At 34.8% G+C, this 14,905-nt stretch overlaps 1 protein-coding gene across 1 annotated transcript in view; it reads left to right on the top strand.

The window, feature by feature from the left end:
* The window catches only part of DSG1 (desmoglein 1), a 35,109-nt gene that overhangs the window by 6,388 nt on the left and 13,816 nt on the right, over window positions 1-14,905 (top strand). The window contains 8 exon segments of the mRNA NM_001035535.1: window positions 2,349-2,384; window positions 2,652-2,783; window positions 3,950-4,105; window positions 6,014-6,158; window positions 8,719-8,885; window positions 10,963-11,097; window positions 11,420-11,605; window positions 14,110-14,369. Of these exon segments, the coding sequence (NP_001030612.1) occupies window positions 2,349-2,384; window positions 2,652-2,783; window positions 3,950-4,105; window positions 6,014-6,158; window positions 8,719-8,885; window positions 10,963-11,097; window positions 11,420-11,605; window positions 14,110-14,369 (1,217 nt within the window).

Consider the following 14,905-nt stretch of genomic DNA (forward strand, 5'->3'; position numbering starts at 1 on the left):
TATGGTTATTGTTTTGTTATTGTATATAAGTATTCCTAATCATATGGATGCTATGAGATTAGATTAAAATCAGAATTATTTTAAATTCCCAAAGTTGTAAAATGTCAATTCATTGTAGTATATTTTACTTAGTAATTTACTTGGAATGGTCTATCTTATATTTTATTGTAAAACCAACACCTCAAAAACAAATTCAAGCTGAACTATGTTGGATTTTATTTAGCCATAAATTAATATCCAGACCTCAACTTCTTCATATGTAAAATAGAAAGAATTATAGTATTGACCACATGTACTTGTGCAGATTGAGTGTATGGATTTTTCCAAACACATTGCCTCATATTAGTTATCATTCAATGAACTGTAGTTGTGATAATGATAATGATTGACAGTGAATAGATACCATGAGTATATAATTCCTATAAAAAAACTTTATCTCTTCATACTACTCATATTAACCATGAATACGTGTTTTCCTGAATTATCAATTATGACAGTTTTTTAAAAATATGAACCTTGAAACCAAAATTTTATTTTTATTAAATAGTGAAGTTGCAACTAACCATAAAAAGTAGTTGAGTATATTTTGAAATTATGTATTTTTAAAATGCAAACTATAATTTTCTTTTAGCAGTGGTACAAAGTCTAATCATAACAATCTTCATGATTAGCAATTCTGAAAAAAATCAAAGAGAAGTGCAAAATTTCTTATTTTTGGATAAATAAAAACTAAGAATTTACATCTTCAATTGATTCTAAATTAAATTTAAAATTTAATAAAGGTAGACAAATCCTTCAAATCCACACCTAATTTTCAGAGAGATATTTTACAGAGTCTTAAGCATATCAATATATTAGACTTGAGATACAAATGTGTGTGTTTTTGGAAATGCTTTTGTTTTTGGAGAAAAATAACTTAAACTATGTGTATGATTTTACACTACAAACCAAATGCAAAGATTAAGGCCAGACCCGACTAAGCAGTTTGACTAGCTCACTTGTTTGACAGGGAAATTGTTTAATGCAGGAGAAAAGATTAATGAAAGTTGCTTACACATCAATTTGTCCTTACAGTCTTGTAATTTATTTTCATTGCTATGGAAAGGTGCATTTATATCCTCTGTTTTGTTTAGTGCCAACAATAAAACACCAAATATTAACCCTTTTTTACATAAAGAAAATTATTTGTTTTTATTTTAGAAATTTTTATTCTCATATTTCAAAGCAAATTAAAGATTTATCATCTTAAGATTTTCAAGAGTACTAAAAAATCTTCCATCTATATCTGTAGTGTGAAAAAGCATATATTCCAAAGCTTCCCAGATATCTCCTGTTTTACATCTTTTCTTTACTCCAAAACTTTTTGTTCTATTTCCATCTGTGGTTTGGCAGACCCTGAAACTATAGTCGAATATTTTGGTATCACAACATATTGTTGAAATCACTATATAGCATCAGAATATTTTCAGCACTCAGGCATAAGAGTTACAAAGAGGTCCTGAGTTCCCAGCCCTCATCTTCCCTGGGCTAGAGCCTCATATGTCCTAGTCCATATGATTACAAGTATCTGCCAGGACTAAGAATGAAAACAATTTAACAACAAAAGTAATGAAAAATAGAGCAAAACTGAAAAATAAAAACCAAACATTAAGGAATCCTTAGTATCATCATCAGACATTGAGAGACAAACCAGATCCACCTGCTAGTGATTCACAGAGCTACTGTTTAATTTTTTTTAAAGCAGTGGGATAACACAAATTGTAAAACATTCAATTAAAAATTAACTGTGGAGTTCTTGTTGTGGCTCAACAGGTTAAAAACCCAAGTAGGGAGTTCCCGTCATGGCGCAGAGGTTAACGAATCCGACTAGGAACCAGGAGGTTGCGGGTTCGGTCCCTGCCCTTGCTCAGTGGGTTAACGATCCGGCATTGCCATGAGCTGTGATGTAGGTTGCAGACGTGGCTCGGATCCCGCGTTGCTGTGGCTCTGGCGTAGGCTGGTGGCTACAGCTCCGATTCGACCCCTAGCCTGGGAACCTCCATATGCTGCGGGAGCAGCCCAAAGAAATAGCAAAAAGACAAAAAAAAAAAAAAAAAAAAAACCCAAAAAACCCAACTAGCATCCATGAGGATGCTGGTTCCATCCCTGGCCTCACTCAGTGGGTTAAGGATCCAGTGTTGCTGGCTTGGATCCCTTGTTGCTGTGGCTATGGCGAAGGTCGGCAGCTGCAGCTCCGATTCAGCCCCCAGCCCAGGAACTTCCATGTGCCATAGATACAGCCGTACAAAGAAGAAAAATAAATCAATAAAAATAAAAAATAACTGTTATGATTATCTTATTTTTCACAGGTGGTGCTGGAAGTTAACAGTGAATTTCGAATCCAGGTAACATAGCAAATTCATTTTTTCCAAACTAAAAATTAAAAAAAAAATCATTTGGGAGGAGCAATGTATTTTCCAAAGAAAATTCATCCGTATAAATAAAGTTAATGTTATGCTAAAATTTAATAGATTATCAAAAATCACCAATTTTCCCAATTAAACATCCTCTCTTTTTGATATTATAATTACTCAATCCTCCAAAACTGCCAGTGGAATGTGGATTATGACTAAAAGTTAATAGATACAATTACATTATCCTGCCCACTCAAGGTACGAGATTATAACACTAAGAATGGCACCATCAAGTGGCATTCCATCAGAAGGCAAAAACGTGAGTGGATCAAGTTTGCTGCAGCCTGCCGTGAAGGTGAGGACAACTCGAAGAGGAATCCAATTGCCAAAGTGAGTATCAACCCCAAGGCACAAAATCGAAAATCAGAATGGATGAAGTTAAATTTTCAAAAGAACCTATCTTTTAAATATTGTATGAACATATCCCAGGAGAAGTTATAATACAGAACTATAGCCATTTAGATTATGAAAACTGGAGCCATTAAACATATAAGAAATGTAGGCACTCGGGTCAACAGTTAAACAGTGACTCACCACACCAGTGGAATTAGTACATATGCCACTCCAAACTCTAGGGTGAAAAAAATACAGTGATTTAAATAATGAATTTAATGCTCAGTCCATTCATAGGAACTATTTCAGTGTGGACTCTTTCTCTGACTCATAATCTCTTAAAATTGAGTTCTTACTTTTGGCTTTGTTATGAACGTTCTCAATGTACCTTCTTTCATACTCTTTTCCTTTCATTTTCCCTTAGAGTCCTCTGTACACACATACACAGACACACACACACACAAAACATATCTCCACTCACAGAATCACACATACAAAGATATATACATATACACAGATGTACACAGAGATTCCCCCATAAGATTGCTTAAAGTCATACAATTTTTTATTTCAAAGAGAGTCCTCATTTCTGTAACCATTTATTTGGGGTAGTCTCCTCCTTACTTTTCAGCCAATACAACCTCCTCATCTTCAGAATTAAGAGCTTCTACATAGAGTCAGATAACTCTTGTAACCTACATAAATCCACTTAAAACTTTCTTCTAAAACTTTCCATTTAAAAATTTTTGAATTGAAGGATCAAAATTATGTAATAACAGTGGTAAACTTAAGAGTATGAGTTCCCTACTTTAGCCCCAGTGCTAAGGCAGAGCCTGAAAATAATACAGTTCATTGTAAATGTTGAATGAATGAATGCATGAATGATGACTGCACAGATATAGATTGATTAGGGTGATATTTTACTTTTTTCTTATTTGGCAGAAATAGAAATTGAATTTCTTTACTACCTCGTCAGTTACCATTGAGTATACTGGCGCTGTAATTTTTCTACTTATCTAGGAAATAATTCTGTTTTTCTAGCATATCTCCAAAGATAACAGGTATTCACATTCAACAATTCTCAAGAAAGTCAGCTGTCCTATATCAAACACAGCATGCTCGATTCACTCCCCGTAATATTTTCACTTGTGCTCTTCCTGCAGATTCATTCAGACTGTGCTGCAAACCAGCAAGTGACATACCGCATCTCTGGAGTAGGAATTGATCAACCACCTTATGGAATCTTTGTTATTAATCAAAAAACTGGTGAAATTAATATAACATCCATAGTTGATCGAGAGGTCACCCCTTTCTTCATTGTAAGTGAGCTCCATGTCAATGTGTATGTTCAAGCCTAAATTATTCTCAGTATATCTTAAGTTCAGATCATACTTGATTTGATTTTAAGAGTCTCAATATTAGGCATTTTGGCTGTTTCTCATTTCCTGAGCATCCTATGACCGAACAGAAACAAAAGATTAAGAGAGAGAGGAGAGTTCGCTTAAGTGCCTTAGCAAAAATGCTAACCTCTGATCTATTCCCAGTGTCAAGCTAAAGTGTTTGGAAGGGCAAGGGGAAGAAAAAACTTGCTTCTGTTTCTTTAATTCAATTGAGAAGATTAATTCCTCTTAACTCTATTTCCAAGTGATGATTCTGGAGCTCCTGATGGAGTCTTTTATGAGTGAACACACTTTATTATAAATACACATTGATTAAGCTCACCTGAGCTCAGAATGTGCCTTGGAGATACTTTAATTCACCCTTAATGAATCTCACTCTACTCTTTAGAGTTGCTATGATAAAATATCAAACCCTCAACCTCATTTCCATTTTAAGCAGATGACCTGGTGACCAGCTTCATTAAAAAGTCTGAGGCCCTCCATCACAAGCACCCATAATTAATTCTCTCTCCTCTAGTTCAGTGTTCTGAATTAAATTCAAAAACAAGATCAGTTTTCTGCTTTTTCCCAACAGCTTATTCCAAGAGCTACCTATTTTCCCATAATTACCTGTCCAAGAACCTTATTCAATCAACTTTGTTTTTTCATCATTCTCCTGCCTGCTCCACTGGCTGCTTCCGTTTTCATCTATCATTATCATTAATACTTGTTAATATCTAAAAAAAATTAAAAATAAAGAAATTAAAAATGTTTTCTTTGATCTTGTAACAAACCCCATCATTTTCCAGAATGCCTTCAGACAGTAATCTACACTTGCAGGTTTTTGCTTATACTGTTTGTCTGTATACCTCAAGCTCTTTTAATTCCTTAGTCTTCTATTTCAAATCTGTATTCCTGGTTTATCTCCCACAATGTTCCCCTGAAAACTCTAAATCAACATGCCAGACTAGTAGCTTTTTTTGAAGCACAATGCATTTTTAATGAAATATACCACACAGGCAAACTAGTGTATACATTATGCTTATATAAACCAAATCATAATAATACTAATAGTAGCATAAACACCATATAGCCACCACTTAGCATGTGAATGCTATATTTCTTTCTTTCTTTTTTTTCTTAAGGCCTCACCTGTGGCATATGGAAGTTCCCAGGCTAGGGGTTGAATCGGAGCTGCAGCTGCCAGCCTACACCACAGCCACAGCAATGCCAGATCCGAGCTGCATTTGCAGCCAACACCACAGCTTGTGCCAACACTGGATCCTTAACCCACTGAGCCACAATGGGTACTCTTATTTCTTTGAAGCCCCTGTGTGACTTTCCTTTATCACATTGTCTAGACCAACAGAGCCTATTTCTAATTCCAAATAAGAAGTTGTCATCACTCCATTTCTTTCCTCACATGAATCCCTTTGCATGGAACACCTTGCCAATTCCCTGCTCCACCTGCTGGAATTTTCTTTCCAAGTCTCTCTCAATCATTACATCCTCCTATGATGTCATAGTAATTTTTTAATCATTACATCCTCTTATGATGTCTTAGAAATTTTGTTTTTCCTTTGTATAAAGTATCATGTCACCTTTTCTCAAACGGGATTTTGAGTTAGTGTTTCCCTCCCCTTATTGATTCTAAGGACCATTTGTGTCTACATTCGAGTAGGAAATATTATGTCTTCCTGTTCTTTAGTTTCCCACTGTGCCTAGTACAGTGCTCAAACAAAGCACGAACTTAATAAATACATGTTTATTCCTCTTTTAAGAAATATATTAAATGTATTCCTCTTTTAATAAATATGTTGCACCACGTATTCCTCTTTTCTCTCCTAGATCTATTGTCGGGCTCTGAATGCACAGGGCCAAGATTTAGAGAGACCTCTTGAGCTCAGAGTCAGGGTTTTGGACATAAATGACAACCCTCCAGTATTTTCTATGTCTACTTTCCTAGGACAAATAGAAGAAAATTCTAATGCAAGTAAGTGGTCTGCTTTATTAAGTAAACAAGACTATTTTGGCTTCCAGATCATTCTTAACAGCCAGGCAACTAGAGGTTAAACTACATCAGGATTGTAAAAGATAAAGTTAGAAAAGCATGCAGAATTGGGAAGGAATGAGGAAGTCTCCATAATGGCTTTCCCTTCAACTGTGGAAGCAGCTGCAATCTGTCACATACTAGAACTCTAGAGAAATGGGAAGAATTTGCTCACACACGAGCTCTGTAGTAGATTCTTCAAAAGAACTTTCAAAAGAACTTTGCGCAGTGGTGACAGAAACACTGGGAGGAGAATTTAACCTCCCAGCCTGACTACTGTGAGGGCAATGTCATCCACTTCTATTTGTACTACTTTCAGTTTTTGTTTTTGTTTTTTTTTATAAACTACTTTAAAGTCATTCATAGAAATCATTTTCAGGCAATCTATTTGGTGGTCATAATATTCAGCGCTTTTCTTGACAGCAAATAAATGCAAAACAAGCATTCTTTCCCCTTCTCATATATGATTTTTAAAATAGAGGGGTTTTTTGCTTTTCACTCGTCACTGATTCTGTGTATTTGAAATGTATTTTAAAAATAATCCTGTTAGGTCCTGTTAGGTTTTTTTGGCTGAACCGTAGCATGTAAAAGTTCCCTGGCCAGGGATCAAACCCACACCACAGCAACAACCCAAGCCACTGCAGTGACAATGCAGAGTCCTTAACCCACTGCAGCACAAGGGAACTCCCACCATGCATATTTAAAGCTGATTGTCCCAAACGATTCTAGTGATGGGGCACCAGAAAATCTAAAAACTAGATATAGTATTTACCCTCAAAAGCTTTAAAAATCTAAACATGCACTTGCCTCCTTATGGATTACCGTAAATGGCAAGGTTTTAACTGCCAAATATTCAGTCACTAGGGTGGCATAGTATATTAACTCCTTAGTATGCCATTGAAAATTGTCCTAAGTATATTTAAAACAGCAGAAATAATGTCTCATTTGAATTAAAAATTTTAACTTACCAGTGTTACTTTTAAAGTTTAAGTGGTATAATTTCTTGTAAATTCAAATAATTCTTTTTTTTTTTTTTTTTTTGTCTTTTTGCCATTTCTTGGGCCGCTCCCGTGGCATATGGAGGTTCCCAGGCTAGGGGTCGAATCGGAGCTGTAGCCACCGGTCTACGCCAGAGCCACAACAACGCAGGATCCGAGCCTCACCTACAACCTACACCACAGCTCATGGCAACGCCGGATCCTTAACCCACTGAGCAAGGCCAGGGATTGAACCCACAACCTCATGGTTCCTAGTCGGATTTGTTAACCACTGCGCCACGAAAGGAACACCATAAATTCAAATAATTCTTACATTTTAATTTTATTTGTTAAAACACAATACTCATACTTGAACTTTAAAAAATATTACTATAAGAATGTTTATTGTAAAAATTCACAAGATATGAATGAAAACAGAAGAAAAATGCATTCTTTGCTCTGCCTAGTATCATTCCAGAGGCAAGCAGTATTCTTAATACTTAGATACATATATTCTATAACTTGTAGACATATACAAAATATGTTCCCGAAGAGGAAACAAATGTAACCATATTTTACATACTAATCCACAATGTGAATTTTTATTTAAATATATTTTGAATATATTTCTATATTAGGAAATACAGGTTTCTTTACTTCTTTTAACGGTTTCATGAGATTTCATTGTATGAATGCACCATAATTAATGAATTAATTGCCTCTGAAAACTCTTTAAAAATGATGCTGAAATGAATACACACACAAAGATTGAAAGAGAGAGAGATGGGAGCTGGTGCTTGGTGTCTACATGCAGGCCAATTGGGCTTGAAACAAAGCTGAGTGTAGAGAAGTCTAATTAATGAATGCTGGTGGCCTTTCACATTTTCCAGGGTCTTTCATCAAAACTGCTGATAAGACTAATGGAAAAGGTGAGGTATAGGACAAAGTATGTAATTAAACAAGCATCCCTCTAAGTCTACTATTTACCTAGCACTTCACTAGAGACCACACAAAAATATATATATTTATTTAATGTACATTATTCAATAGGAACTCTACATAATTTTCCCTCGTGTAGCTATTTAATTTTTTCATGAACTCAATGAAGATGGTATTATTATCATCCCCATTTACCGATGCAGAGACTGAGGCCAAGATCATATAGCTAGAAAGTGCTATAGTTGGGAAAGAGTTGGTCTGGCCTTATATCATTTTGTTTCACCATAGCAGCTTAAAAAAAAAAAAAAAAGAATTGTGCTTGAATAAGAAATGGAAGGCAGAAGAAAACATTTCTTTGTTTTCTATCAGTAATGTCTAGGTCCCTGGTAAAATGCGATCTTTTTTTTATCAAGACAAAGGTGTAGAAAGGACCTGAGATATTGATAGGTTGAAGTAGTAGAAAGGGAAAATGGTAGTATGCCAACTACATGGACCAAATAGCCCTTTTTCCAGTTGGAAAAGCAATATGCTATGCTACAATAAAAATGCAAACTATTCACTTGTAATCAATTTTCCTTGACTTCTAGATACACTGGTGATGAGACTCAATGCTACTGATGCAGATGAACCAAATAATTTGAACTCAAAAATAGCCTTCAAGATCATAAGACAAGAACCTTCTGATTCACCAATGTTTATTATCAACAGATACACTGGAGAAATTCGAACAATGAATAATTTTCTAGACCGAGAGGTAACTTCTTTTTCTTTGAATGGGTTGTTAGTCCCTGGCCTCCCTCAGTGGGTTGAGGATCCGGTGTTGCTATAAGCTGTGGTGTAGATTACAGACACAGCTCGGATTCTGCGTTGCTGTGACTGTGGCGTAGGCCGGCGGCTACAACTCCAATTCAACTCCTAGCCTGGGAACCTCCATATGCCATGGGTATGGCCCTAAAAAGACAAAAGACAAAAAAAAAGTTTAAAAGTTTAATTCCATAACCTTTTCACATAATGGTAATGACATAAAATCTGTGAGATGAAAAAATGGGAATATCTCAAATAGATTTCATACTTTCATTTTTCACTTAATCTTAGGATTTGTCTCAATTTATGAAAACTATATTCTGAGAGGACAAAAAAATACACACAAAGTATAGGCAAAAATTTCATTTTTAAAAAATATATGTTCTATAATGAAATAAATTTAAGAAACAATTGCTATTACATCCCCCACCTTGGTGAGTCACACTGCATGTGAACATGGAAGAAGCTCCAATAATTTTTATAGACTAAGAATTTTGTTTATCCTTGTTTAATCCAATACACCCTAAGCACCTTTGCTAAGAGAACTCTTTTTTTTTTTTTTTTTTTTCCTCTTCCTATGTATGTCTCACCTACTGACAGATGCGGATTACTTTGGGAAATGAATCACAGAATCAGTGATAGACAGGAATTAAGTAGCATCCAGACCAATCTTTTCATTTACGAATTTAAAAAAAAATTAGTGATTCTTATCAAATCAGAATCAGCGGTACATGGTTTCTATGATGCTATGTGGTTCCATGATTTAATTTTAAAATAGCAACTTTTTCATTACCTTTTAATATTGTTAAGATATAGCTCACCTGCAAATATTTTAGAGATATAAATGGGAAAGCTTTCTTTTCTATTTGATACTTAATTAAATTTTATTTTTTATTATTATAGTTATTTTTAAGTGACAAACTCCCTGCTAGTGACTCCTGGATTTGGGATAAATCAGATTATTTTAACAGTCTTTAATGATCCAAATGCCATCAGTTTCTAAGTTACCCATATGTCCTTTTTCACTTGTTTGAAACTTATCATCAGAAAAAACTGCCTATTTAGCTTTTTCTCTCTCAAACTTTCTTAATGAGAGAGCCCAATGAAATTGCTTTAACATCAAAAGAGAAATAGTGCTGAAGATCTTTAAAAAGTAAAGGAACTTTGCAGTCACAAGGAAGCCACCAGAGCAGATATTCTTAACCTAGGCTTCATGAAAACACCTCAAGACATCTCTATGAATCCTCTAAAATTATATACACGACTTTGGAGGATGCATAGATGCATGTGTCTGGGAAAACCTGCATGGCTTTTATCAGCTTCCAAAAATTTAAGCACCAATGAGTAGACTCAAGGAAATAGATCTTCAATAACTGCACTACCACAACCCCCCCTCCCAAAGCAAACCTTTTACCATCTCTTTATTCTTGCACACTCAGGGGCTGATAATTTAAGGTACAGAACTTTCATGTCATAAATTCTTGGTGAACCTTAATCTCTCCCTACCCCTGCCCCTGATCATTTTGGATGGCTCCACCTTTTACAAGTGTTTTCAACATATAATAAGGAATGAGACCTTTTTCAAATATTGCTTCCCCCCCTCCGCCCCCCGCAGCATATGGAGGTTCCCAGGCTAGGAGTGGAATCAGAGCCACAGCTACAGCAATGTCAGATCCAAGCGGCATCTGCGACCTACACTGCAGCTCACGGCAACACCGGATCCTTAACCCATTGAGTGAGGCCAGGGATTGCACCTGCATCCTCATGGATCCTAGTCAGATTCATTTCTGCTGAGCCACAAAGGGAACTACCAAATATTGCATCTTTTAAACGAGGCTGGATAAACGTTGGGAACAGAAGTAGCAACTTTGTATTACTCATGTGAGATTTGAATATTCCATCTTACCTCTATCTCCAATCATAGATTTATGTAAATGGTGAGCCAATATTTTAAAAAGATCTTTGTATGAGACAAAACAAGAACTGTCTACAGCAACTGTGATATTGTTTGTCATGTGTATTTTTAGCAATATAGCCAGTATTCTCTGGCTGTAAGAGGCTCAGACAGAGATGGTGGGGCAGATGGTATGTCAGCAGAGTGTGAATGCAGCATTAAAATCCTTGATGTCAATGATAACATCCCATATATGGAACTGCCTTCGGTAAGTATCAGTATTAATCCTTGACATTAATACCTTTAAATTCATTACATTCTAGACTTCATTCTAACAACTCTTTTTATAGATGTACATATTATATTTAGCCACTGCAATGCAAATGTTGTGTACATATTTTATCTTATGTGTGTTCAGTTCATATGTATGATCTTTTTTCATTGCTCAAGAAAAACCCAATGAGCAATGAATAGTGAGACTACCAACTCAGATTCCTTTACTATTTATAAATAACTATAAACATTCTATATAAATCTAGTATAATTCTCTTTTCTCAGTTTGTGCTAATTTTTTTTACCTCTTTTTTCAGAATTCCTTACAAATTGAAGAAAATAGTCTAAATTCAAATTTGCTCCAGATAAGAGTAATTGATTTGGATGAGGAGTTTTCAGCTAACTGGCTGGCAGTAATTTTCTTTATCTCTGGAAATGAGGGAGGTTGGTTTGACATTGAAATGAATGAAAGAACAAATGTGGGAACTCTAAAGATTGTTAAGGTATGGTATAATTATCCTAAATATTTTGTCTTCTTGGTTTTTTCCCAAAATGTTAATCTTCAGATAAAATGATGTTAACATTTCACAAACTTGAGTGGATGAGAGAATAAAAATTACTGAGTTTTAAAATGATATACAGTATAGACCTTTTAAATAGTTTTTATGCTTATATCATTTCATGAAAACAGGCATTGAACTTTTAACTCAAAACTTCTTTTCTACCAATACAATATTCTTTCACAGATCATATAAAGGGAAAGCATTTTAAAACACAAATCTTATTTTATGCTTGCAACAAAAATATGATTAATCCTTAAGGTTTCGTTTTACAAACTTGAAAATATTTTTTTTGAGTTCCCATTGTGGCTCAGTGGAAACAAACTGGACTAGTATCCATGAGGATACAGGTCCAATCCCTGGCCTCATTCAGTGGGTTAAGGATCCATGAGCTGTGGTATCATGTTGCTGTGGCTGCATCATAAGCCAGCAGCTGCAGCTGTGATTCAACCCCTGGCCTGGGACCTTCCATATGCCTCAGGTGTGGTCCTAAAAATCAAAAAAAAACAAAAAACAAAAAAACACATTTAACGTGGCCTGAAAAAAAAAATGTGTCTCTGTCAACATTGTACATCAATTACTATTCATTAGGAAGATTCATCATGTAAATTAAAAGTTGTTTATTCATGCAGTATGTTTTTACAAAACTGAAACTAAATTACTGTAATTGTAAGGTTATCACATTCCTATCTCACTTTGGCTGCTGACCAAGACAGACATAAGTATACTAGAGACTTGGTCCAAGTCATAGAGATTTGGTCCAAGTGAAGAGAGTTCTCCTGTGTCCCCTCTACATCAGTGATCTACCACATTTACCTGCTGCAGAATTTCCTCTGAGATGTGAGGGGAAAAAAGCGTCTGACTTCTAGAGAGCTGATAGTGGATTTTCACCCTGTGCTAAGAGACTTGTCAGTCTATTTTAAAATCTGCAATAGCTGTGCATGGATTGTGTGTGATGCGTGCATGTATTCCTCATGATAAAATATAATCCCTTTTTAACTCTTCCCTTCCTTCAAAATAGCTCTGGCAAATAAACTCCTAAGGAATTCTGGCCCCATAGGAATGTGTGATCATTTGTCTCGTATGTATTCACAAAATGTCACCATGCCTACAGCTTCCATTCACTGAAGTTGTGTATGGATGCTTTAGTTTATTCCTTACAGCAACCTTACAAATTAGGTTGTAGGCCCATAAATAAATACACTGAGGCTCAGAGAGAGTTCATAACCCACTCATTTCTCATCACTAGTAAGTGGTACAGCTGACAATCAAACCTAGCTCTCTCTAGCTATAAAGTTCACATTCTTTCCACTATACTATCTAAGATTCCATGCTAGGGAAACTGAGTTCTAATATAGTTCACCCCAAACTACTATGTTACTTTAGAAAATTGATCGAGCTGGCCTCAATATTTCCATCTATAAAATGGTAATGATGTTAATTTTTCTCCCAGATGTGACATCATATTTTAATTCCTTTCTTGTTATCATATATATGTAATATGTGTGTGATGTATATGTATGTATGATTTTATAGCCATTCTTGGAGTTGCAAATAAATCCAATTAGAGCAAAGACTAAAAACTTCACCTAAGTGGAGAGCTCAGTGTGTGAATTGATGGTCATCTAAATTACTTTCATATGAAAATTTAGAAAAATATAGTTGGTACTTATGGGCGTTATGCATAGTTGTGGATTTTATGAGTAGTGGATATTGACACCATCTCTCATAATAAAAGTGACACTGATAGTTTTGTAATATAAAATGTTTTTTCCAGACTATGAAGAAAATATGGATTTCTTTTTATTATCTATATACTATATTCTATTATATGACTTATTGAAAGAAGTCACATATACAAAGTAAAATTTCTTCTAAATAGTTCTTATGAATAAATATCAGTCAAATGATTGAATGTATGATATATGTGACCCATTCTTTGTAATAAATAGAGCTACTTTTTTTTTTGGCTGCATCTGCAGCATGTGGAAGTTCCCAGGCCAGGGACTGAACCCATGTCACAGCAGTGACCTGCACTTCTGCAGTGACAACACCAGATCCTTAACCTGTGACATCACAACGGAACTCCCTAGAGCTACTTTTTGAGAAATATGAGATGATATCATCTAACACAAACTGCCTTTGCTCTATCAAATGCATAGATTTGACCATCTATATTAAATTTTTCTCTGGATTGGTGGACAATTAGAACTCATACATTTTCAACTTTTTCAACAAAGGATCTAGGGCAATTGGATTTTTTTCTTACTATATTTTTCATATGCTTGTATGAAGATAAAGTTAAACTAGATTGTGTGGTTTTTTTATATTTATATTTAATTAAAGAAAGAGATGTAAGAATTTTTTGTCTATTATCAAAGGATTTCTCTTTCCTTTAAAATGCTTTTTATCTTTATAATAAAACTATTTCACTCTGTATTTTCTAGCCCCTAGATTATGAAGAGGTGAAGAATCTGCAACTTAGTCTTGGTGTTAGAAATAAAGCTGAATTTCATCAATCAATTATGTCTCAATATAAACTCACAGCAACTGCAATCTCTGTAACTGTGTTAAATGTAATTGAAGGTTCGGTGTTCCGTCCAGGTTCAAAGACATACGTAGTAACTAGTAGTATGGGACAAAACTATAAACTGGGAGAATTTATAGCTACTGATCTGGACACAGGTTTACCTTCAACAACTGTCAGGTAAGACTGATATTTTCCAACTAATTTTCACCACAAATTGAACTTAAATAAATATGTTCTTTTTGGAAAGTTGAAGTACATGAATTAAAATTTTTTTATGATTTTTGAAAATCAATCATAAAATGTACTAATTGATGAATTATTATCTATTATCTAACATAAGAAAATATAATATTTGTGCAAAATGTAAGATGGATAAATGTAAAGATTCAAACTGTGAAAATACCATATCCTGAAAGCTTGACATTCCTGCATTTATATATGTTATTAATCCATTATCTGATTACATCATATCTCAGTTATTCCCTTCGGGACATTTGATGGCTTGAATTTCCCATTACAAATTTGCCCAGATTGAAATCAATTAGATTTAGTTAGCTCAGTGCAGCTACTCTCTTGTTTTTATCAGCACTTAATATTGGTCAATAATAGCTTTGATATGAAAAATTAGTTACATTCAGGAAAAGTTACACGCTGTGTAGCTTTTTTAATTCTAAAATCCAAATGTTTCTACCTGATCATGCAAAAATCTGTGC

Source organism: Sus scrofa, chromosome 6 (genome assembly GCF_000003025.6).
Source record: "Sus scrofa isolate TJ Tabasco breed Duroc chromosome 6, Sscrofa11.1, whole genome shotgun sequence".
Lineage (NCBI taxonomy): Eukaryota > Metazoa > Chordata > Mammalia > Artiodactyla > Suidae > Sus > Sus scrofa.